At 36.9% G+C, this 24,810-nt stretch overlaps 1 protein-coding gene across 1 annotated transcript in view; it reads right to left on the bottom strand.

The window, feature by feature from the left end:
- RALGAPA2 (Ral GTPase activating protein catalytic alpha subunit 2) overlaps positions 1 to 24,810 on the bottom strand; it is a 292,479-nt gene that overhangs the window by 91,267 nt on the left and 176,402 nt on the right. The window contains exons 29-36 of the mRNA XM_015596875.2: positions 24,184 to 24,252; positions 23,772 to 23,909; positions 20,689 to 20,872; positions 15,149 to 15,920; positions 14,247 to 14,318; positions 9,852 to 9,975; positions 8,098 to 8,253; positions 2,270 to 2,428 (exon numbers count right to left, since the gene is read on the bottom strand). Coding sequence (XP_015452361.1) covers positions 2,270 to 2,428; positions 8,098 to 8,253; positions 9,852 to 9,975; positions 14,247 to 14,318; positions 15,149 to 15,920; positions 20,689 to 20,872; positions 23,772 to 23,909; positions 24,184 to 24,252 — 1,674 coding nt within the window. The remainder of the gene's footprint in view (positions 1 to 2,269; positions 2,429 to 8,097; positions 8,254 to 9,851; positions 9,976 to 14,246; positions 14,319 to 15,148; positions 15,921 to 20,688; positions 20,873 to 23,771; positions 23,910 to 24,183; positions 24,253 to 24,810) is intronic.

The following is a 24,810-nucleotide window of genomic DNA, read 5'->3' as shown; positions in this document are numbered from 1 at the left end:
TGTTTTCTCCCAGAAGCTTTGTTGAGCAAAGACTGCATCACGGTTACTGATAATTATATTGCTTAATTAATCAAGACAAAAAAAATTTGCAAATCATTGCCTGGTTGCCAAGCAGAGAGATAAAAATGACAACAATACAAGCTGAAGCAATATAACAAAAGTAACAGCTATCTGATCAGAAATTCTTATATAATGAAGCTATTAATGCTAAATCGGTTAATGTTAACATTGCTCCAGGTGTCTCTACTTAGATGCAAACAAAAAGGCTAACATTATGGATATAAAAGGCCAAATGTTGCCATGGATTCTGTAACCTGATAGAAAGGACAGCCTTTTCATTTGATTAGGGAATGCAATTTAAATACCAGGGACTGAAGCCAAACAAACAGACTTTCCCTCTACAAGCCTCTTGCATTCACCCTGGGGTCAGTGGTTGGTGAACAAAAGGTCAGCCACACTTGCCCTGGAAATGTCTGGATTAATTTTATTACATTGTAATGGTTTGTACTTTAAATGTAGGGATAACACTGAATTTCCAGTTGGCTATTATTGTCTTCTTCTCTTCATGCTTCTGAATTGAAATATTAAGAAGGTGATTTGCTCAATACATCTTGTCAGAATTTACAACCAAATTTATAAACTTACACACATTTTAAAATAAAATTTAAAAGGTATGTTAATACTTGTTTTCACGCATTGTTAAGTGTAATACACTTTTTAAAAATCACTTTTGACACTATTACGTGAACTGAAATATCTTTTATGTTTTTCATGTACTATAAAAATAAAGGCGACATTTTAAAAACATTAAGTGACATTTTAGAGGGCTATGTTGAAAATGAACTAATAAAGCCAGTTAATCCATACTAAATATTAAAGAAACACATTTTCCAGTTTTGAAAGCTACTGGATACTGAATTTATTGGTTCTCTAATACTAAAATTTTCAGTCTAATTCTTAAAATTAAAGTAGTGGACAAAACACAAATGTTATTAGTGCTACGAGAATTTTCTTATAAAAAGTGAAAACATACACGGAAACTTGAATCAAAGAGAATACAAATATTTAATATGAAACTTTTGTCATCTTCACTTTCTGAATAGAAAAGAGTACTTCCATTAGGTCAGGCCTCTCGCCACCCACAGTGGGGCTTTTCTGGATTCAGGAGTGACCCTACTGTATCTAGTCTGAGAAATAAGCATGTTATACTTGAGATTCATAATTTATCTATTTTCATGGTAGCAACTATAACAAAAGTAATAATAGCAATAATAATAATCCTTAGTGGGGCCAGGCACTGGTGAAAGCACTTTTCATTTCTTAGCTCACTTAAACCCTCATGACTTTAATACTTTAGATAGGTTATAAATTCCAGTAAATCTTAGTTATTTTAAAAGGAGAAAGTAATTAGGGTGGTAACTTTTAGCTCCTTTAGAAGAACAATTTGGAATGTAAATAAAAATTATTTTTAATGTAAAGCTTAAATACACAAGTCATTTTCTTGAGAAGCAGTAATTTAACATGCTAAATGTTTATTAAAAAAAAAAACTTAAAAAAAACCCTCCTATTAATTCTGAAACAAAAACAAATCACTATATAAAGCACTACTAAAGTATCACTAAAGGCACGGCAAGGATCGAAACTGCAGCCAATTTAGTACACGGCACATAACCATTGGATTGTTCCAGCCATTCTCAAGATCAATACCAATTGATGTGGCTGAATTGATTCTGAGGCAAGGTGCTTCAATTGTTAAAAGTCATCACATGAGCTGGGCTACAGAGGCCCAGCCTCTTCACGGACATGCCTGTAATCCTTTCGGACTGACCCCTGTTAGGAGCAGTCAGAAGCTTGGTGAGCAGTGCCTGTCCATCAGACAAGGTCAAATTCTATAACCACAGTCATCCACAAAATGCTAGATATGATATGGGGTTCATTCAACTCTTATTATTAATCAATATGCCCAAAATTTAAAATTATAATTTTTTTAAATTACAAAATTTAAAACATTTTAAAATCATAAATGTCTTCCACATGATAATATTCAAAGAGGCTAAGTAATAAAACATGGAATTTTGTGCTCATGATGAAAGATTCTTTGAAAATCCCAATTCTTAATTCCTATAGCATGTGTAATTCATATACATGTAAGACATTCATCACTTGGAAAAAAGTCCCCTTTAACACATTTATGTCATTGTTTTTTAATAACAGTGAATATAGCAAATGGTATATAAGTCAATTAATAGTCAATGAGGTGAAAACATACCTCAGGTTTCTTTGTTATCGCGATAAAGAACATGTGATTCTTCATTGGGTAAATAATGATTGAAACATCTCCGAAGGCGGTTGGGATAATACCCCTGCGGTAGTCCCTAGAGTGTTCAGACCAGACGATGTGGACCTCGTCATTCCCCAAGTGACGAAGCTGCAACGGCAAAGTGGCTCTTTATTAATCAGAGTGATAACAAGCAGTTTATGAGGGGGTCGTGGCTTACAAATTGAATTACAATACTCAGAGGCAAAAATATTGTACTACCAAAAAAGGCTACAATGCCAATGTCTTCTATGAGGATTTGAAAAAGCACAAAGGCAAGAAAGCACAGCTCACCTCCATTGAAACACATTGTACTAAGCATCACAGGTACATTATGGCTGGATGGGGACAAGACCTTTTCAAAAATTTTTTTTTTAAATTGAATTTTACTCCTACATCAAAGCCTTATGCTTTATATTGCTGAGCATGTTTGAAAACAATTAATCACATGAGTCTTTTATTCCATATTACAGTAGAGCTTAATAAGACTTAATTTAATGGTAATTAAGAAAATCAGAATATGAATATAAGAGAACATAAGACTTTATAACACAGTTGTCACCAAATGTATAAAAATTAGACTTGTGACAAACTTTTAAGAAGTATGCATAAAATTATTTATTTACGAAAATAAATATTACTAAAATTAATAAGAACATTTGTACCTAGCATTTAAAGAGTATCTTAATGTATAGAAAGTATGTTCATACATATTGTTTTGTTTAACCCTTATGTTATCTAACAAGGAGGAAATGGGGCTTGGAAAGGCAGAGGTATCACCCATCCCAGGTGCATAAACGGCGGTGGCAGAGTGGGCTTGGAAACCTGGGCTGGGCTCCCAGTTCAGCTCTATTTCCACTGTTTGTGGCTATCTAAGCCTACATCAAAAGCTATTTGTGCTGTCATAGCTCAAACAGTTTAGCCTACTACTTTATCATTTTAGACACAGAGAGGCCATAAAGTTTAAAAACAAGTCAGAGACTTCTGGTCTCTCTGAGGGCCTTCTCATGCCTCCAAGGAAGGGACTTTTGAGAGTCCTCCCAGGGTCAACCTCTGTCAGATGCGAGGACACCAGTGATAAAGCTCTTGCATGATGATGGCATGTCCTGGCTGGAGAAAGCCATATATAAAATTATCGGAGTAAACTCACTGAACATGTGACGAAAAGAAACCAGATTATAAAGATTAAAATGTTGGCCAAAATTGAAATCCTGAAACCATAAAGGCTGACTAGTGACAGCCCTTTGACACCTACTGAGAATTTGAGGTTTCAATTCTCTCACCCGCTGCAGAAGAACACTGTCTACCACCATGGAAAAAGATTTCTTGCTTCTCAGTTTATTTAATGGATGAACCCTAAAAATTACTAAATTCAGAGGTACTTTAATAAATAAAGATGTTATATCAAAGCTGATGTTTTAGTTTTGTCTTAAAATATGAAAAAAGAATGCTTTGGAATACTATTTATTTAAAATATGTCAGTATAAATACCATTTTCTTTATAGACTGTTTGACCATAAAGAGAAAATCTGAGGTGACCCCAATATGGCCTCCTTTCCATTTACAAGATTATAAAGAAAGTTGGTTTGCTTCAATGGATTTCTTACTCTTCATTCTCTCATACTTCTATGGACGACTGCACAAGTCAATTTTTTAAAAAGAGACTTGTACCTGTACCTTTGTGCCTATCGTGAGGGGCGCACGATTTCATTGTGTCTGAATACGGGCTCTGGGACAAATGCAACCGTGGGTGCTGAGCACGAGTCACAGTGATCTAGAACAATTTAATGGGGTCTATGACAATGCAAAATTACTCACTTCATCTTTTTTTTTTCCTTCTCTCTCTCTCTCACACATATTAAAGCCTAAAAGGGTAGCGAGCAATGCATTATATAGACACTGGGTTCTCACAGTTACACTGAACATCTCTATTTCTCTATTTCCATCTTAGATGTTAGAACTCTTCTTCCTTTTCTTTTTCCTTTTTAATAAAACATTCAAGGACCTCACAACACAATCCTGAAACTCAATGCTTTTAGAGTGAAACATGGCAGTCAATATCACCAGCAGCACAATAAAGGCATGTTTTCAAAGAAAATATGAATAGTATCAAATTAAAATTTTGGAGGAATTTAGACCAGTAGAAGGTAATTATGAGAGCTGGGGCTGCCCCAGAACTCACACCCACACCCCTCATCCTGCAAAGAAAGACAACCTTTCGTGTGGTTCTGGGCCCCTTCATTTAATGCTGGCACAAATGTCTTAACAGGATCAACTCACCTACTAAATACCCTTCAAATGTGGGGCTGCCACCTAATGCCAGCACCCTCTGTGTGACCTCTCCTGTGATCACGCCTGTGGATCCAGAAGTGTATGTTGCAAGGCATTAGCTTAGAGGTAAGGTAATACAGTGATTATTTAAAATTTGCAGTTACTCTCACTTTTCTAAATTAGGTTATTCAATTATATAACCCAAGTAAGTCTCTCCTAATTCTGTTTGCAACTGTATTCTCAGAGCTACAGCAAGGGAGAATAGTATCACACTAATAGAACCATCCTCCCAGTGTGGCAATTCTGTAATTAAGGAAGAGCTACTTTTGTGTGTTAATAATACAATATTCGTCATCTCAAAACTGCTTTCAAAGTCATGTGCCTCAGACCGCTGGACACACCACGGTTTAACTAGCTAACTCACAAAACTAAAACCTAAGGCCTCAGGACAAATTGGCTGATAAATGTGGAGCACAGAGCAGAAAAAACCACTTTTGCCAATGATAAGAATACAAGCAGGTAAAACGAATAGAATTAACCTGGCCGTGTTGTCAGCCATATCAGAACATAAGGGAATACTCTGGAAACTTCAAAGTGTTGCTCAATTTAAAGAGGATTTCATTATAAAGATATCATTTTGTGAGTTTGGGAAAATTTTGATTAGAGGCCCTCCAATCAGATCTACCACTGAGTTCTGTGCACACAAGCCAGGCTGATGTGACTTGTGTGTAATCTGAGAGGAGACTAAGGAGTCTCGTCCTGGAATAGAGCTGTCATTCATGCCAGCTACTGCTTCAACTACACAACAGGCTCCAGAATGTGCAGGTGCTTAACAAGCTCAAAACAAACGTTTGGTTCTTAAGTCTTAGGAAATCAACTGCATGTCCTGCCACTTCTTGTCCTGACAGAGTTTTAAAGTCCCTCGCCTGGGCCATTCTGCCTGCTGCTGCCAGGCAGCAGGCACTGGTGACACTGGTCATGGTACACACCTAATAGGCTGACCTCCTTTCCCGACTAATTGCATTACATCGCCAGCTGGCTCCAGAAGGAGTCGTCTGTTTGATTGAAGAATTCCTGCTCCTCAGTGGGCCCGGCTGCTAGTTTTACTAAGTAACAGTCAGGCCTGACATCCCCATTGTTCAGCTGACAGTGTGCCCATCCTAAAATCTAAGTTTTATTTGTAAATTAACCAAGAAACTTCCTGCCAGAACAGTGCTGCCTGGAGACTGATAATGTGGGCCTTTCATCCCTTTTCACTCGTACTGTATCACTGCCAATTTGTTTTTTATGCGGCTGGCCAGCCTGAGGCTATAAAAACCTTGTAAGACATAAGTGCAATTATAGTCCTGGAGTCAAATGAATTGGACAAATCCAATAGCACAGCTCTGTCCCCACTCTGCAAACCCCTACAGCAGTTAGATTAGCTGTGAAAAATCTAATCTAGCTAGAGCTAACAAATTTCTGCAGTGAAGGATCAAGAGTTCAGTATGGGGTTGCGACCGGATTGCAGAATTGAAAAAGTGCCCCCATGACAGGGGCAAAAGAGAACATGAATCACTTTAGAATTTTGCAGCTCATTTTTAACCTGTTAGGGACAATTTAGTTAGAATAAGACGAGGAACTGTGGGCTGCTGTTACTGTGACTGATTTTTAGTCTAGCTGTGAGACATCCTGACAAAGAGAGTTTGTCACTAATGATGCTAAATCTTGGAGCTGCAAAAGGTATCAGCTGAATGTTGATTATTACAGTAGGGAATCTTTAAAGCAGGCCAAGCTTTGGAACATTATTTATCGCACGGCGTTTTAGCAAGAAAACACTATGCCTTTTCTTAAAAAAGACAATCCTTCTTTACTTAGGAAATAATTTTTAAAAGTATTTTATATATAAATCTACCTTTTAACAAAACAGTTCTTCGTCATAAGAAAATCACAGAATATAGTGACACATTTGCAGAGTAGGAGCAATTTACAAGGTGCTACAAATAAAGCAGATGTATAAGCCCCGGACTTCGTAATCTGAAGTAGATTCTCTGAGAGCAGGGTCCCCTTCACCAAGAATCCCACAACCAGGGCAGCAGCTATCAAAACCTAAGACATGGAGGCAGTTCCTCCACCTGTGAGAGTCAGCTCATGGCCAGCGGGAGGCCATGCTAACAAAGGGACCAGGGAGTGAAAGCCAACTATGCTTTGAGTATCTGAGACACTTGGTCACTGTGAGAGTTGTCAGTGAATGTGCTGTGACCTGAGTTCTGAGGTCTCATGAGGAGACTCACTGCTGCCCACCATGAATATGGTCCAGAGGTCTGCAGCTGCAGTGTTGGAAATGCAAAACCACACTCACAGTGGAAAGGAATCAAGCAGGTACAGTGAAGTACATTGGCCAATATCAATCATCTGCCTAATGGGGCAGGAGAATAAAAGAATCACTTAGATTGACAGGCAATGACAAGGGCTGATGGTTTGAGATCTTACCAGGCACCATGTTAAGCAGTGTTACAGGCATTATCCATTCACTTCATATCAAACATAGGCTGTTTTTAATCTCATTTAAAAGATGAGGAAAGTGAGGCACAGGCTGGTGAGGCGAATGGATACACACTTGAGCCCAAGTCTGCTTATCTCCCTACTCTGGCTATCACAACCACACCAGACTCCCACAATGGCCAGACTTAGTCAACATCTGAATGACCTGTTTTCCAACCCACTCAGGTGCTGTCCTCGGTTCCTTGCATCCTTGCAGGAAAAGAGTGGATGTGAGGTACGGATTCTAGGCTCTGCTACCCATTAGCAGGTTAATTGCAGTTCTTCCTCTTATCTGTAAACTTGCAAGAGTGGGTCAGATTTCTAGGCTTCCTTCCCAGACAAAAATTCCTCTTCTATTTGGGTGCTCTTCACTTCTAACAGTTGGTTACCTGAGGTGAACATCCTGCAGGTTGGAAAGTACACGCCTGTGTTCCCCTGGGAGGTTTCCTCATGGGCCTGCCGGGGGTGGGGGAAGGGTCCTTTGAATTCTAGAGAAAACTGTCCATAGGGCCAAGCTGAAGGTGAATACCAGTGCCAAAGGTGGGACCACTGGACAGCAGCACACCTGCACTTGTCATTTTGACAGACATTGCCAAATTGTCCCACAGCAAGCCTGAGAGATACTTGCCTCCTCAGAGCTCTACCAGCACAGAGTCATTACATCTTATGATATTTGCCAACCTGAGAGATCAATAATGTTATTTTCTGTCAGTTAACAGTCATGTGAGGGAAGATCCAAAAGTAACAACATTTAAGATCCTTCCTTTTCCTAAATCTTAATCTCAGGATTTAAGATCCATATGATTGATTGCTTTTCATATATTTATCTAGTCTGCGACAAACTGGATATTTCAGATTAACTACAACTGTAGTTTGAGAAGAGCGAAACTGAGATCGCATCCAGAGTTAACTGACCTCACTGCATGTTATGCCATGGTTTTTGTTCAGTTCTAGGAGAGCCTCACCTACAAACCAGGGCCCCTTACCTTTTTGGTGAGTGAATCATCTGAGTCCGACGGCATCCGAGTGGAAACGTGGAAAATCACTTCCACGGTTGAGGTAGCATAGTAAGGGGCAGTCTGCCCTGTGCTGCCGTTGCGCTGAAGTCCACCCATGAATCCACAGTGGGTAGAGAGATCCACCTGACACAGGTCACAAGAAAGAAAAAGAGCCAGGGTTAAATATTAGCTGATCTTATTCACTAAGTAGGAATGTGGATTTTTAAAAATCTAATTATGTTTATTCTCTATAGCTTTCAGATGGAAACAAATGTAATACAAAGTCAGACAAAATTAAAATATTAAAGAAATATTAACAATGAAAGTGCTCCATAATCCTACCAATTTAAGAAAGCCACTATTAAAAGTTTAGTGCGTACTCCTCTTTTCCTCCTATACATATGTATATGAGGTTATACATATATGTGTGTGTATTTATGTATACACAAATACACACACACACACACACACAGTTTCCTTATTGATGGTTTTATGGAGTTTTCTGCTTTCTGTTGGTGTGGTCAAACCAGAGGAGCATTCAAAGCAGTATTTCTGTAGGATTTGGGTCAAGGGATACAGATGTTTCAAAATTTAGCATCCATTGCTAAACTGTCATTCAAAAGGATGGTTCCAATTTATACCACTGCCAAAAGTCCATGAGTCGTAATTCTTTTTTCAGGCTATGGTGTGAATGTTTACTTCTTATTGCCTAGATCCATTTTTTTTTCTTTTCATACAGTAGTAGTCCTTCAGTAAAGCAACTATTCTAACACACAATATATACACTGAATTCATTAATGTTCCTTTAAACTCTAGTTAAGAATGTATGATTTAAAAAACATATTAAATAATAAGTATATTGTATGACAAAGAAATAACCTTATTAGTAAGAACAATGATTTACTGGAAGTGTAATAACTCTTTTTGAGTAAGACCTACTTGATCTTTTAAAAAGTATATGGTCATGACTTTAATGTATTCTTACCCTGTCCCCTTGCTAACTTCAAATCTCAGAGACAAGTCTTCCCTGTGCACTTAGAGTTTCTCACAGCACAGATAACCAAGAAACCAAAAGTAATAATAAGAAAAATTATTTTACATATGCCAATTTTCATTTTAACTACTCTGAATTCCTTTAGATTCTGGGAATATATTTTCCTTTAGATTTATGTTCCTGGAGACAAATATGTGTGTGTGCGCACACATGTGTATAAATGTATGTATGTCTTTCAGAGTATCATTTAGTAAAGAAAAACCAAATTTTTTCATTAGTAGTCATCCAGTATCTTTCCTAGGGATATAGGTTGATAGCTAAATAATCATGGCTACTATATTCTCTCCAACTTTTGACTTCATCCAACTCTTTCTTTATATTTTTACCAATCAAGTCATTGATTTCTTCTCCATTTTTTATATTGTGACAAAAGCCATTGCTTCTCTGCCCATTTGTCTTTTCTTACTACAACCTATCTATGGCTGGGTGAGCTGATCTATTCAGTTCTGATAAAAACCAAATGAAATAGTATTAAGAGGAAAGTTAAGGAAACCAAAGTTCACATATAAAGTACTGAAAAGTAACTAACAGAAGATGTCAAATTCGATACATTCTTCAACTCCAGAACTCTACTCATGCTATACTTGAATTTGAAAACATATGTAAAAAGATATACAATCAATGTCTAACTTATAAACATCTTTAAGTAATGCTGGTCAACAAACAACTGCTAAATGAAATGAATTACCTCCCATCCAAGTCCAGCAACAAAGTCTTCATATGCTTGGCTTCCTCTTTCATTGGAGAGGATTGAACACTTGTCTTCTTGACCTTCAGCAATGTAAAACACTGCAATTTTGTGTGTTTCACGGCTATAAATTTTTAAATTTAAATGAGTGAGAATTCTTATATATAAAATTTTATTTTACTACTACAGCCAGTCACTGGTCTAAGAAGGTTTCACGCATGATCTCATTTATTCTCTGAAACCCCCCTAATGAAACAAGTATTATTATCATCTCCTCCCTTGTAAAGGTGGTTGAAAAGAGGCACAGAAAGTTTTTTAAAAGCACACATAGCAAGCAGGAGACCAAGAACTGAAGCAGGGCAGTCTGGTTCTTGAGATTATTCTCTCCAACATATGATATTCTTAACAGCATGTTATATAGCACACTATTTGACAAGTTCTCTCCATTTTTGGTTAAAAAATATCTTTGAAAGCATTTCAAATAGACATCAATTGTGAACAGATCCATGTGAACACCCATATTTTATTTTCTACACTTTAAGCTAAGGATATTGGAACTCTAAAACATGCCAAGACTTTACGAGAAACAGAAACTTCTTCCCAGCAGAACACACTTACATTCTCTGGGAGAGGTATACATTCTCTGGGAGAGGTATACCCTCTCTGTGCTCTGACTAATCTGAGGGTGCTTGGTAGGGTAGACAGCTGTCTAGGGAAACCTCTTTAGCCATGTACACCCTTCATTCACTTCTTGCATGATGGATTTTGGGTAAACATAATATGGACGTTGAGGAAAGGAGCCCTCCCTTTTCACTTTTTGTACATCTAGCATAGTCCTTGGTATCTAGTAGTTGCCCAGTTAAATCTCTGATAAACTGACCAGAGATATGATGATATATTTAAAAGTATTAGTGACTAATTTCTACAAATTGTACCCTGGAGTAAAGTGTCAAAATAACTGGACTTATACCAAGTAATTTGGTAATAGTTCAGAGATGAAGACATGTTCTCATTGAAATAGAGCTTTAATCAAGGATCACTCAGTCCACTTCTAAAAGTCTGGATTACTATTTCTAGAGTATTTCCATTCTTCTCCTTAATTTTGCATTACATTCTGAAAAATCTCATAGAAAAAACTATCAAGCGCTTAAACAATATAAAATGTTTTTATTGTCTAATTGTTCAATATCTCAACATTGTAATCTGATTAGGACATTCATATTCGTGGAAGTTGGGCTCCATATTTTATCTTATTCTCAAACATTTCCTTCTGCAGTTGTTTTTCTACTAACAAGCAGAATGACTTCAAACTCAACTAAAAAGTCATAAATAAATGGAGGAGGAGAGCACACTTCTTCTATTCATCCAGATAGCTTATTCACTTCTCCCACAGTTTACATGAAATAAACATAGAAGAAAAATTAGAAAATATAGCAAGGAAATAGAATAAAAAACACTTATAATATCAATATATAAGAAAGAACATAACACTATTTTTAGGATGCATTTTTGCATACAAAAATTAGAAGCTACTATATTCTATTTTGTAACTGATTTTTTCACTTAAAATATTTATGAACGTTTTATTGTATAAAATATACATAACTAAAATTTTCCATTTCAACCATATTTGAGTATGAACACTTTATTACCATGTGATTCTATAACTAAGCTATTAACGGTCATATTACATTCCATTATATTAATATACCACATCTTAAATCCTCATTATAGGATATCTAGGTTGTTTCCATTTTTAAAGACATTTTTCACATTATTTTTGATATGTCCTTAAAATAAATTCATAGCAATGAAATCTTGATCATCACCCATTTTTAAGGCTTCTGATGCACACTATCCTGTTGCCACTGGAGAGGGTGGACATCCTGAATGCCCTGACTGATGTGGCATGAGCACACTCTGGGGAGGACTCTCTTGATGAGAACAGGTACACTGAGGAGAGGTGAGTTTTGTGGGGATGGATTCCAGGGGCCTAATACTCTTGTATAGACTTTGTGCTCCCAGACAGTCAGTAAGCTTGTCCTCATGCAGTATGCAGCTCTGAAATGCGACACCATGCAGGGTACACTGGCAGCCTAGAATCTGACTGGCTTATTCTAAGAGCTATAATAATTTGGGGGCTCAGATGATAACAGAGATCATAACCTATGACCTAAAAGACTATCTCTTCAACAAAAGGAAAAAAAAAAGCATAGTTATTCTATTTCTTTTGGCAGCTCTCTCTTTATATTTAACAGTCCTCAGCATTTAATTTTTCTCTATTCTATATATTTTACATACATAAAAACAATCTCAGGTTTATCTGAAATATTTTTGTTTATTCTCCTTAAAGTCCAAGCTTTTTACAGTGTAGCTGCTCACAGGTCCTTGAGTCCTCATTAATTCAATGTGGGAGCACAAGAGAGCTAAGTCCCAATGACTGCCTGACTGATGTAGGTGTGAGGAAAGGTGACCTTTAGTTGTAAACATTCATCAAATTTCACATCCTCCAAAATGTTAGCACCGCAGAGAGCCTGCTAGGATGTAGATGCTGTGTCTGGACTTATTAGAGCCAGGCTTTTGAAATGATAATTAGCAGCATCAACAGCACTTCATATCCATGAGCTGCACAACCAATGCATGAAAGAGCAGGTAATTCAGGAACACACATACATAAAACCAACCATTTCCCCTTTCTCATTAGAATGTATTATTCTTATTAAGTATAGAACAGAATAGCTCAGTTTCCTTGTGCTGTTACATTAAAAAGCCAAACAAAGAAGAAACATGATTTTAACTTTCACCTTACCTTATGCTGGCAAGAAGCATTAATATTTAAAAGGAGAGGTCACTGTAATCTGTATGTATGGTCATCACACTATTTATATCTTTGCCAACAGTATATAAATGATAGTTGCAAGATAGCCTCTACTTTTCCTAAGAACATGCTAAGGAACTGTGCCTTAACAGCAGTGAGATAAATTGGTATCAGAAACAGAATATCCTAACTGAAAGTTGAGAGACAAGGTGTGCTAACTGATCAATACACAAGTCAGTCTATATTTCTCATAGCTGAAGAGTCCCTGATTTATTTCCGTTAACAACAACAACAACAGCAACAAAAAACCTTGGAAATATCCTTTACCATAAAATAAGTTGATAACTTTTTAGATGTCAAGACAACACTAAATCCAGGAATTGGGGTTTTAAGTGAAAGTTAATCAAGGAGCAGAGGATTTGCCAATCAGCTCTCCAAAGCCATATTTTATAGCAACAGCACCCCAGGGAGCTAATTCAATTGTACCTCATGCAACTAAAGTGCATTAACACTCAACAAATTGGCCACAATTACAAGATACCAATGTATTCACTTAATACTAAGAAGCTTGGAATAATTCAACATATGCTTGAAAAGCTGAGTTTGGAACCCAAGTGATTACTTGTTTAATACTGGAGGACAAGTGGGAGAGGGAAGTGAATCCCTGAGTCTTTCAGAAGAAATCCCTCACAGAATTTCCACAGAGAATTCAATCTCTATTCCTCTAGAGAAAAAGAAGCACAACAACAACTGGGAAACTGAATATGATGAAGGGCAATGTGAGGAATAATGGCTTTGGGTTTTTCATCTCTAATGAGAGATCTAATAATATTTCTAAGGGGAATAAAAGAGGAATAAAAGCTGTTTTTTAAATGAGTTTTTAAAAACTAAAGATTAAGGAAACAGTTTGTTCAAGACTTTTGAATACCTGTTATGTACCAAGTACTACACTTACTTCACTGAGATGTTTTTGGAAGTACACATTTCCCCAAATCGAAAACTGGTTGTGAGCTCATCTTTGTAATTGCTTCTATGATTGTATGAAAGAGGGACAGATCTGAGATTTAGCCAGCTTTGGAGAATGAGGCTTATATTTAGGAAGTTACTAATTACAGCACACTGATTTTAACCCTACCAACATTGTAAAGCTGAAACTACAGAATGCCAGCGCATGGGTGTACAGCACAGGTTAAGAAGTCAGAGTCACTTGTTTCAAACACAAAATGTGCAAGCACAGGGAGGATGTTTGATCTAGGTAAGGCTCTGTTTCTTATCAGAAAAAGAGGTGGCCATAGAAGTTAAATAAGAATGAATGTCCACTGGCTGTCACATGCAAGGTCCTCAATCAAAGGCACAGATTAGATGGGAGTACTGACCTCTTAGTGTAGCAAACATGTCAGTTTATTGCTCAAGGGTAAAAATACCAAAAGTATGGCATGTGCAAATGTCACCAGATTCTATGTTACAAAACTACCCTTCGGTGTCTCTGCAAATGTAGTCCTTCCTGCAGCTATAGCTGTCATCTATGCACACACAAAGACAGACAGGAATAAAGTGGTTTGATAAACTTCACGTACCACTGACGGGAGTCTAAATTTTTTAGCTCTCTCAATAATTTTGAATTTTTCTTCAACAGATGGAAATTCTTTCTATAAAGAAAAAGGGATAAAAATCATGTAATCATAGAGCAATTTTGCCCTTTCCAGTCAATCAACTGACAAACTTACCTATCATCCATCCATTTACCCATCCATTGCCCACATCATTCACAAAAGATTTTCTATTGAAGCCTACACAATGAACTCTATCCTCCTTAATACATTCAAGGGTATCAGAATTCCACTGCATCCCATTACTATCCAGTGACTGGATGGCTCTATGGTAAATAAGTTTGTGACTTGCGTGCATGTGCCTGTGTCTCTGTTTTCACTGTTGGCTCTGCTATGAACCTCTTTTCCCCGACTTCTGTCCTTAAAAACTCCGCTCTACCCACTGTCAGGGTCCAGCTCAAATCTTTCCCCTCCTACAAAGTCTTCTTCACTGAACCACATCTTCCATTGGATTTAACTGTTCTGCTTGATCTCTTGTGTCATGCTATCTTTCATCAGAGTTGTTATCAAGTCCACCTCCCTCACCAGAGCCAAGGTGAAACTGGTTTATTCAACTTTGTAGTCTATTTGCATCTGTGGAAGGCAGACACAATAATGGACAGAGCAGTAATTAAAACACATGGAAAATATTTGATACCCTTTAAAATATACAACAGATGTTTGAAATTAATCTGTGCAACCAGCACAGCACAGTTTCTAGCTTTAATTTAGCAGCAGAAAATAAGCTGTAAATGTTGAAATAGAGAAAAATCTCGATTTCTATTCTCTGCTTCCCCAACCTAAAATGATTATATATATATATGTATGTATGCATATATTTCACACAAAAATAACAACAAAATAGTTGAAGGACTAGAGTCGACTGTTACCTTCTATCCCAAGAATTCATTCCCAAGTCATCAAGCAACAGCCTGCAGAAATAAAAGGGTCCTCGGGGCTCCACTGGTGACGGCTGCTCCTGGTTGGTGACTCTCATGGCCAAATCAGAGTTACTCCTCTGAACATACTCATCTTCTTGCGCATTCTGGCGCAAAATGACCTCAATGATTTCTTTCTCTTGGTCACCATTCATTCCACATGGGGGTGGGGAAGGCTCATTTAGATTTAGCTGCGATGGCAAAAGGCATTCAGGACTTGTGTGGCCAATGTTTTCAAGTAATTTGTCGAGGACATCATCTGCTTCCTCAGTTTGAGAAAAATCTCTCTGAGGTCCAAATGTTTGATGATGCCAGCTTGAAATCAGAAATGAAGGATTTCTGCTATTGGGTGCTAAGCAGCCTTCCAAAGGTCCATATAAAACTGTCCCATCCCAAGAGTACTTCCCTGAGATATCCCTCACAATTACTCTCACATCAGAGAGGGCGGCCACAGGTGATACGCCTGCCAGTCCTTCTGTGGGTGTCTGAAGGTAGGAGATGAGAGTGCTGTCATTAAATACAAACAGCTGCAGGTTTGGGCTCCTGAACACCTCGGAGGAAAGCTCAGAGGCTTCCGCATGCACGTTGTCATGGTTCTCGCTGACCAGGCTGTGCAGCACAGCAGGGCCCCCTCGGAGGGGGAAGTGTCCCAGGTGATTCACCAGGTGGGCCATTACCATTCTGGCAGTTAGAGGAATCAGCTCCAAACTTCGTCTCTTCCTCTCTGTGAACAGCCGTAAAAAAAAACATGAGACAGTGGAGAATGAAGATCAAGACTGAAAACCTCCAAATTTCAACCTGTACTTAGAATGTTTGATTTTCTTTTTCATCTCTTTTCTTTTTTGACACTAATTCTATGTGAATTTAAAAGTACAATTTAAATAGATTGCTAAAAGAATCAACTTACATGAAGATTTCACTCTGAAAGGGACATATAAAAATTTGTAGAAACAGCAATAGACAAGAGAAAGGTCCCTGTCCTTAAGAAGGTGGCAGTCTGAGAGCTCTGGGAGGCTGGAGAAAATGGCAGAGCTGGACAGTGGGGGCTGGAGGCTGGGGGTGGGTCGGAGCTGGGCCAGAGAGGTCATCCCGCTCCCCTCAGGTAGGCATTAGTAAGGAAATGAATCCAGCCTGTGACTGCTTACATATATTTTAAGCCATTTGCTTTAAGATCACTGTAACAATTTATCTTGTTGTTAGGGCATTTTAAATATTTAACAGAATCTGATATATTAATAATTCATGGAAATACTTAGGAAGCTTTAACTAAATTTGTAGTTGATGATTAAATGTCCAAGAGCAACTGATTTACAAAATTTTTAAGACTTCAAATATACAGAAGGATTTTGAAAATGGCATCCAAAAGCAAGCCTTGTAAATGAGTGAGGTAAAAGGGAGAAGCAGATAAACTAAATCCATAAATATGGATTGAAATGATTACTTAAGCTTGAGAGTAGTTAGGAAGGTTTTAATCTACCACATTTATTTCAAAAATTGTGCATTAATCTAAGAACAAATTAAAATGAAACGTTTTAACAAAAAAAATTGCTAGATATTTAAAGAAACTAAGATTTGTAATTTGGGCATAAAGATTTAGGAAATGCTTCTTTTCTAAATTCACAACATGAAAAATTAAATATTAATTAAAATATTATATGAATTTATTAATTAAATTTAGACAATTGATTTAATATTAATTTGATCTAAATTCACAATATAAAAATTAACTTTTTCATGCTAAAGACCCTCCTTCTCAGGCATTAAAAACCCAATTGACTTATTTATAAAACATCAATTATATGATGTATAAATCCTAGAAACAGATCCTAGAATCTAAGAAATTCTGTGTGATGACTGTGAACAAGATTGTTCTGACTTTTCTTGAAGTTTTTCTTAATTTTTTCTTTTCGATAAACAAAAAATCACCTGTGTTCAATAATGCAAAATAAAAATTTCGTATTAAAAAACCTCATTTTTAAGAAGCAAAGGAGGTTATCTACATCTGTCTCTGAAATTAAACTCTTCTTCCTACTCTTCACGGAACTATGTATGATTTCGATACAGGTGAGAAATTTAAAACACTTCAACCAATTCCCTTGAAATCAGTTATGAATTCCTTTGCTTTTGTGCCCATATTAATTTTTAAAAAGTTACAGATGTGTTTTATTCATGCCTATCATTCCATCTGAATATACACTCCATCAGAAATGTTAATGCCTCAAACAACACAGGTACAGCCAGCTGGGAGCTCAGGAGTCACAAGGTTAAGACACCACGTGGTGATGACATGGTAGGGCAGGCCATGAAACTAACCACAGAGGTCCAATTTGATAAAGCCCAAGCAGAGTATAACAATTGGAAAGCAACTTCCCTCTACTTTTACTTCCATAGGTTGTGCTTCTACTTTGAGATAAATATAAATTTGTATTTTAATTAACATGTTTGAATTATACAATGCGAAATTAACCTGGAGTCACACTATTAATGTCATAAACCATGGCACAGCCAATAAAGGCCCAAAATACCTTTAGCAATAAAAAGTAAAGAAAGGGAGTATTTTTAAACTGGGAATTGCTCTTCCCTGGCAGATTTCAGCTGAATCAACTGCTTAGGGGTTGGTGGCGGGGCGAAGGGGAGGGTGGCAGAGGGTGCCCTGAAAAATAAGAAGAAAATCTAGGCTCCATTAATGAAAAAAAAAAACCTTCATGATTTCCACAAACTATGAAAAAATATATTCCAAATATTTATTTTTCTAAATTTAGAGATGAAATATAAAAGCAGTAATATTAGGTTGTCCTTTAATTGTTATTTTTTAAAGCTCCTGCCCTCCCTTCTTTTTAAGCATTTAGGTATTAATAATAAGAAATCTGAGCATACGTTTGGCCTTTAATGGCTTTTCCTTGAGCTAGGCCTGTAGCTACCTCAGCTGCAGGTAGTTAAATGTGTTTCCTTTTTGTAACTCTATCTGAAAGTAGTAATTATATCAAAAATTAGGTAATGATTTATAAAGAATCACTTTAAAAAATAGATAAAATACAATACTGCTTATTGGAAACATTATCTGAGTAGAGATAGTTTTGTTATGAATGATAAATAATGACATAAATGAAAACAAAAAACCTTCAAATATGAGCACATTTCGTTTAACCTAAAATACCTAAGTTATCATCTGTATCTTTTCTCTTTACTCTGATCAGGATGTGGTCACTCAGCAAGAGTGTCTGTATGTCTCAATATGCTTCTAAGTTTCTTTGCAGTTCTATTTAGTTAAAATGTTAGTGAATAATAAAAGCCCTGTGTCGCAGAAGTTTAAACAATTATTTTTAGTACCACAGAACTATGTTAGGATGGGTTTGCATAAGGTCCTGAAGTTATCTGGAGAATGAATATTCAAGTCAAAGAGCATTGTACACTGAAAGAAAAATAGTACAAAAATTTAAACGTGCATTTTTAGGTTTCTCCTTTTTCACTAACCTATTAATCTTCTGCTATTTTTAAGGGATGAATCATAGTAAGTGGTGAACCTATTCTGGGGATAGCCCTGTGGGATGAATGTAAATTAATGACTTTAGGAAAAAGTAAGTTAATTTTCTTATGAGACATGGACTACAAGGTAGAAAACGAAAAAGGAAACAAAGGGTCATTTTATTTTAAAAAAATAATGGTTTGAATTTACAATTGTGGGAAAAGAGTCAAGATTGCAGTTTAAAAAAAACAGTGAACTCCAGAAAAAGACAACTCAATGGTTAAGCAAATGGAGGGCAAAACGAAGACAACATGAAAATGTGCCACATACCGTCCATCAGCAACACAACTCAAAATGAACTTTTAGTGTACTCTTACGAAATATCAGAGTAAATAACATGAGGTTTCAGGAACTTAGTCACTAAATATCAAATTCAAATTCTACCTCCATTACTTCTGGCTTATACACCCTTGAGGAAACTCCCTTCACTGAAGTTTGCTCATCTACAAAATGCAGCTAGAATAAGGATGGCTGATTCCAGAGCCCTTGTTCCTGACTGGTACACTGACTCCTGTCCTCTTCATCCTCACCTCACTGGGCCCCTTCCTCTCAGCCTGAACCACACTCCAGACTCTGTAATCTCGCATGGACCCCATGCCCTCACCTAGCTAATGCCTGCTGTATCCTTCTCTCCACCAAAAGCTCCATGAAAAGGGGTAGTCTTAGAGTTCTGAATGGTCATCCCCCAGGTCATCTGCTTATGCTCTCTGGTACAGACAAATCACTCTGCCCAAAGTACTCAGCAAAACTTACCACCAAACATTTAGTTAGGAAATAAAATGACTCCTGTTCTGCTCTTACCCTCCCTGATCTTTCTGAAACACCTACCGCTGCTGATCTTCCTTGGCTCCTTATCTGCCCTCTTCCTTTGATTTCCTAGAAATGACTCTTTCTTGGTTCTTTCCCCATCTGCTTTCCTGGTGACATTCTCTTGTTTCTTTTTCTTTAAGGATGTTTTTACCCCTAGGGTTCCATTCTTGGGCCTCCTGTTCTGCTCTTACCCTCCCTGATCTTTCTGAAACACCTACCGCTGCTGATCTTCCTTGGCTCCTTATCTGCCCTCTTCCTTTGATTTCCTAGAAATGACTCTTTCTTGGTTCTTTCCCCATCTGCTTTCCTGGTGACATTCTCTTGTTTCTTTTTCTTTAAGGATGTTTTTACCCCTAGGGTTCCATTCTTGGGCCTCCACACCCCCTTTTTTTTTTTTTTTAACTTTTACTTTTGAGACAACTGAAGATTCACATGCACTTGTAATAATATAGAGAGATTCCAAATATCCTTCACCCTAATGGTTAACATCTTACATAGTTATAGTACCATATCAGAATCAGGAAAGTGACACTGAAATAATTCATCAATATTTAGAGTTTATGAGTTTTACATGCACTCATTTGTGTGTGTGGGTGGTTCTATGCAATTCTATCAGATGAATGTATAGATAATACACCCACATTTAGACTCACATTCCAGAAATAAACTCTTATCATTTTGGGGAGAAGGATGGTTGAGGAGGACAGGCAGCAGTTCCTAAGTCCTGAGGATACCCACACACTCATTAAAATGGCCCCTCTGCTATGAGCAGAGCAATCCTCAAACTGTGGCATGTAAATTCCCATCTCATTCTTCATGATGCTCTTAGTCTAGAACACTCTACTGGCTCCTTTCAAAGTTTGTCCATCCTTCTAAGTCTGGCTTAAGCTCTTTTCCATGGGAAGCTTCTATGGTGCTACTGGTCTACAAATGAGTTCTTCTGCATTAATTCTGTCTCTCTCATTAGATGTAGAGCTCCTTGGGGATAGAAAATGAACTGTTTTTGTGAGTCCCAGGAGTCTGAGACATAGAGGACTCTGGAAACCAGGATTTCAACAGCTAGATTAAAAATTAATAATGAGACAGCAAGCATGGGTAAAAGGCTATAATCTTTCCTTTTCCTGCCCATAAGAATTAATATTCTGAAGAATCTCACCCTCTTCAACAGTAAGCAGGTTGCCCAGTTCTGCTGATGAATGATACTGGACTGGCTCAGAATTCTTCACATTTGCCAGTGGCAGGAAGGGGTCATAATCTGAGGATGACAGGTCAGCCAGGGTCAGTGTGTAGTTACTCTGTTGGGTATATGTGCTTGAGCCACAAACACAGCAGTGTAGAACCTGTGAAAAACAGAAAGGAATGTGTACCACGGACGTCACTAACTTCCAATCCCCCGACAATTTGTCAAACTACAACAGCACTTAGGAAGTAGAACTCCTGCGTGGTAATACTTGAAAACATTAAATCCTTCCATTCTAAAACATATTCTTGCTATTAGCAAGTTTACTTTACTTCTATCACATCAATGACAATAAATATATTCTCAAGGCAAAAAGAAAGCAAAAGTGTCTATATTCGGCCATTCTGTGTGGTTGCACACACCTAAGTCCTGCTCCAGTCCACCACACGCCAACACAAGTAGAAGAAACTAAGTCGGGAGGTAAAGATTAGCTGTGAGATAAACCACAAAGTAAACAACCGCCACCTATGGTGGAGGGCAGATTGAAAGCAACAGCAGAGACTGACTATCAGCATACTTCATAAATGTTCATGAACCTGAATCAGTACAACTCATGACCCCAAGAATTGGAAGAGCTAATTTAACACAATTTTTAAAAGTATGATTAATGAAGTAAATTTAATACAAATTTTTAAAGTATCACTATTTTCACAAGATCGGTTTCCTAAAAGCTTACTGGTTGTTTACCAATTGCTATTGATTGATGCTCTATAAGCCATACAAATACAAATCATCTTGCATATGCCAAAATGTACACATGAGCTAATAATTGTACTAAATTTTACTTTCTGATCATAAATTCAAGATAATAAATTTAAAAAACTGATTTTTATGAAAATCAAAGTAATACTTTAGAAACTAAGGAGACTTCTTTGGGCTAAATTCATTTTTACATGACTAGCTTGGATTTGTCCACATGGCAGAAGGCCTTCTGGTCAGGCTTGATGTCTCTCTGTTTAGTTCCTTTTATTTGTGTTACCTCTTGGGAACTGGAGGATTTAGGGGTATATAACCTTTGTTTATGAGTAAAAAGTACCAAGAACTGTAGTCAACAGAGGATAGCCACCTGAATATGTCCTCTTCCTAGCAAAAGCAGTATACAAAAATTATGGTAGCTTTCTTATTAATATAAAAGTTGAGCTTCTGTCATTGAGAGAATTAAGTTCTATTAGTCAAATGTAATAAAAATCACAAATGCAAATTAAAACCATAATGCAATACCACTACCAGACAGCAAATACATACCTACCAGACAGCAAAGTGTTAGTAAAAATGTGGAGCAGCTGCAACTCTCTGACACTGTTGGTGACAGCGTAAATTAGTACAACCATTCTGGAAAATGATTTAGTGTGTTCACTACTAAAGCAGAACATATGTATTCTAGCAACTCCACTCCTAAGGATATACACCGCAGAAATGCGTACATACGTACACCAAAAAACATACTAGAATAGAATGTTCACAGAGCTTTTTTTTTTTTTTATGGTCCCAAACTCTAAAACTACCCAAATTTCTATCAACAGTAGAATAGATAAAAAAATTATAGTTTATTCTCACTGTGTAATATGAAACAGCAATAAGAGTAAAAAATCTACAATTATTCACAACAGTATAATGAATCCCTCAAAAATAATGCTGAGTGAAAGATGTCAGACACAAAAGGACATACTGTATGCTTCCATCTACATAAAGTTCAAAAATAGGTGAAACTAATCTAAGCTATGACAGGACAGTGGTTATCCTTGTATGTGTATGGGGGTAGGGACTAGGAGGATGCACAGTGGGGGCTTCTGGGATGCTAGAAATATTCTGTTTCTAGAGCTGAGATCTGGGTCACAGGTGTGCTTGTTTTGTGAAAATTCATCAAGCTCTCACTTATGGTAAATGCAATTTTCTGGATGCATTTATATTTCAATAGAAAGTTTCCTTTAGACTAAAATACAAAAAAAGTTATTCAACACATTTGTGAATCATGTTAACTATAAGGTGACTTTTACATTGGTAAAGCAATTTTAAGAGAAATCTCTTAAGAAAAATGTTAGAAAAGAGATGACTTTAAATGACTGTGGCTACCTGTAAGGTTGGTCAAGGCAAGCCTCATATAGGTTTATAAACCACAAGGATGACAGAAGTATCTAATTAATCCTAACAAAGTTGTTAAAATCTCTGACCATTGAAAAAACCCTTTAAAAATACACAATACTTTGTAATAGAATTTCAACCATGGTTAAGTATCTTTTTAAAAAATTTCATACATTTAAAAATAATACAACAAAGAAATCAGTTAATGACTTATAACCTTTTTTTAACTATTATTAATTAAATGTTTGTTACTAAAAAAATAAACAACAGAATTGTCCCTACATAATAGCAATTATTCAATGGACACATAAATGCTAAACAAACAAACCAATAAATAAATAAGGCCCTCACAGGATGGACTCTAAGTCCTAGACAGAAAGATCGTATGAAGGGTCCAGAGCAAACACCACACTTCGTCATCAGTAGGGGGTGAAATTCAAATAGTTTAAGTACTATAAAAATTATGAGGCTAATTATTTTGATGTGATACATTTCATTAATTTATTTCTTAAGATCTTTTAAAGCAAAGAGATTACTAGGACCATTATACTTTTTTTTTCCTTTAAAAAACAGATTTTGTCAAACTAAGGCTAAGGATATTCCTACAATATAAACAGTTCTTTTTTAAATTAAGTAGATATAAACCATGTTCCATGAAAACTAGGGGATTCTGATCAAACTGCAGGTGTTTAAAGATGGCAGTCATGTAAAAATATGTGCATCTTTCACTTGGTAATCATTGGTTCTCTACAATTATATCTGTTCTGTTTTCACTTCTTAAGTTATTTGTTTTCCCTACCTCCCATAAATCCTTTTCAAAAGAACATAGATAAATAATTAATGCATAAACATATTTTGGTAATTGTCTGATGCTTAAATCCACACTCTACACCCCTGAGGCCCAGGTGGAGACTCACCCTGTAGATATAATCCAGCAAGGGGGCTCTGGATAGGTGCTGCTCCTCCAGGGCTGCCGTGGACACTGGGTGGAGAAGGGTGCTCACTGGCAATGCCATGCACCAGTCCAAGAGGCAGAGTAGCAAGGACACAATAAACTGGAAGAGGAAACAGGCTCAGTACCTTATACTGCAGTCTTTTAAACTTCACTACAGGTAATAATAAACAGAATTGTCCCTGTAGAATAGTAATTATTTAATGAACATACAAGTGCAAAAGAAATGAATAAATGAAGGAATGAATAAGGGTTTCACAGGGGGGCCAATAGAGAAAGATGTCATAAAAAATACCCTTATACATAATATTCTTTTTCATTCTGTCTTACATTTTAAAAACACAAACTCAAGGGAAAACAGCCAATGTGCTACCTACCTTCTTATCTGTTTCCACTGAGGAGTACTCTGCACTTGGTAAAAGAAAAGCAATTGTGGCCACAAGTATCTGCATAAAAGACAAATTCCCCAATCAAATAGACCAAAATAATAGTTTTGGAAGCCATATGATAAGAATCCCAAGATGGCCCTTCAACTAAACCCAGCCTGCTGCCAACTCACTAGAGGAAGGTAATAAAAAAGCAAAGAGCCCGTTTACAGACATGTGCCATTTTGAAAATCAGGGGAATGCAATTGGGGCCATGCCTGGTTTCCACTCTACTGGTGGTGAAGTTGGGAGCCCCAGAGAAAGGAATATTTCTCTCTGTAGTCATATAATTTCCATCTTCAGTCTCTATGCTTTTCATGAGCAAATTACCACAGATCTAGACCTGTTGTCCTGGTGTAACAGCACCCCTTTCATTCTTAAAGGTATTCTTGTTTAGATGATAAATTACATGATTGCCCTAAAACCCAACTTTACATTTTACAGCATCTTATATTCCTATGTCCAAGGCTCTATTTCACTTTTGGTCAAAAATCACAAGTGATTTTTTGATATATATGAGAGAATGAAGTGATCTCACTGGTGAAATCTGTCTAGGGCTGACAGATAATAAATCAATAT

The sequence above is a fragment of the Pteropus alecto genome, unplaced genomic scaffold (genome assembly GCF_000325575.1).
Source record: "Pteropus alecto unplaced genomic scaffold, ASM32557v1 scaffold45, whole genome shotgun sequence".
In the NCBI taxonomy this organism is placed as follows: domain Eukaryota; kingdom Metazoa; phylum Chordata; class Mammalia; order Chiroptera; family Pteropodidae; genus Pteropus; species Pteropus alecto.
This window is presented reverse-complemented; position numbering and strand designations above follow the sequence as displayed.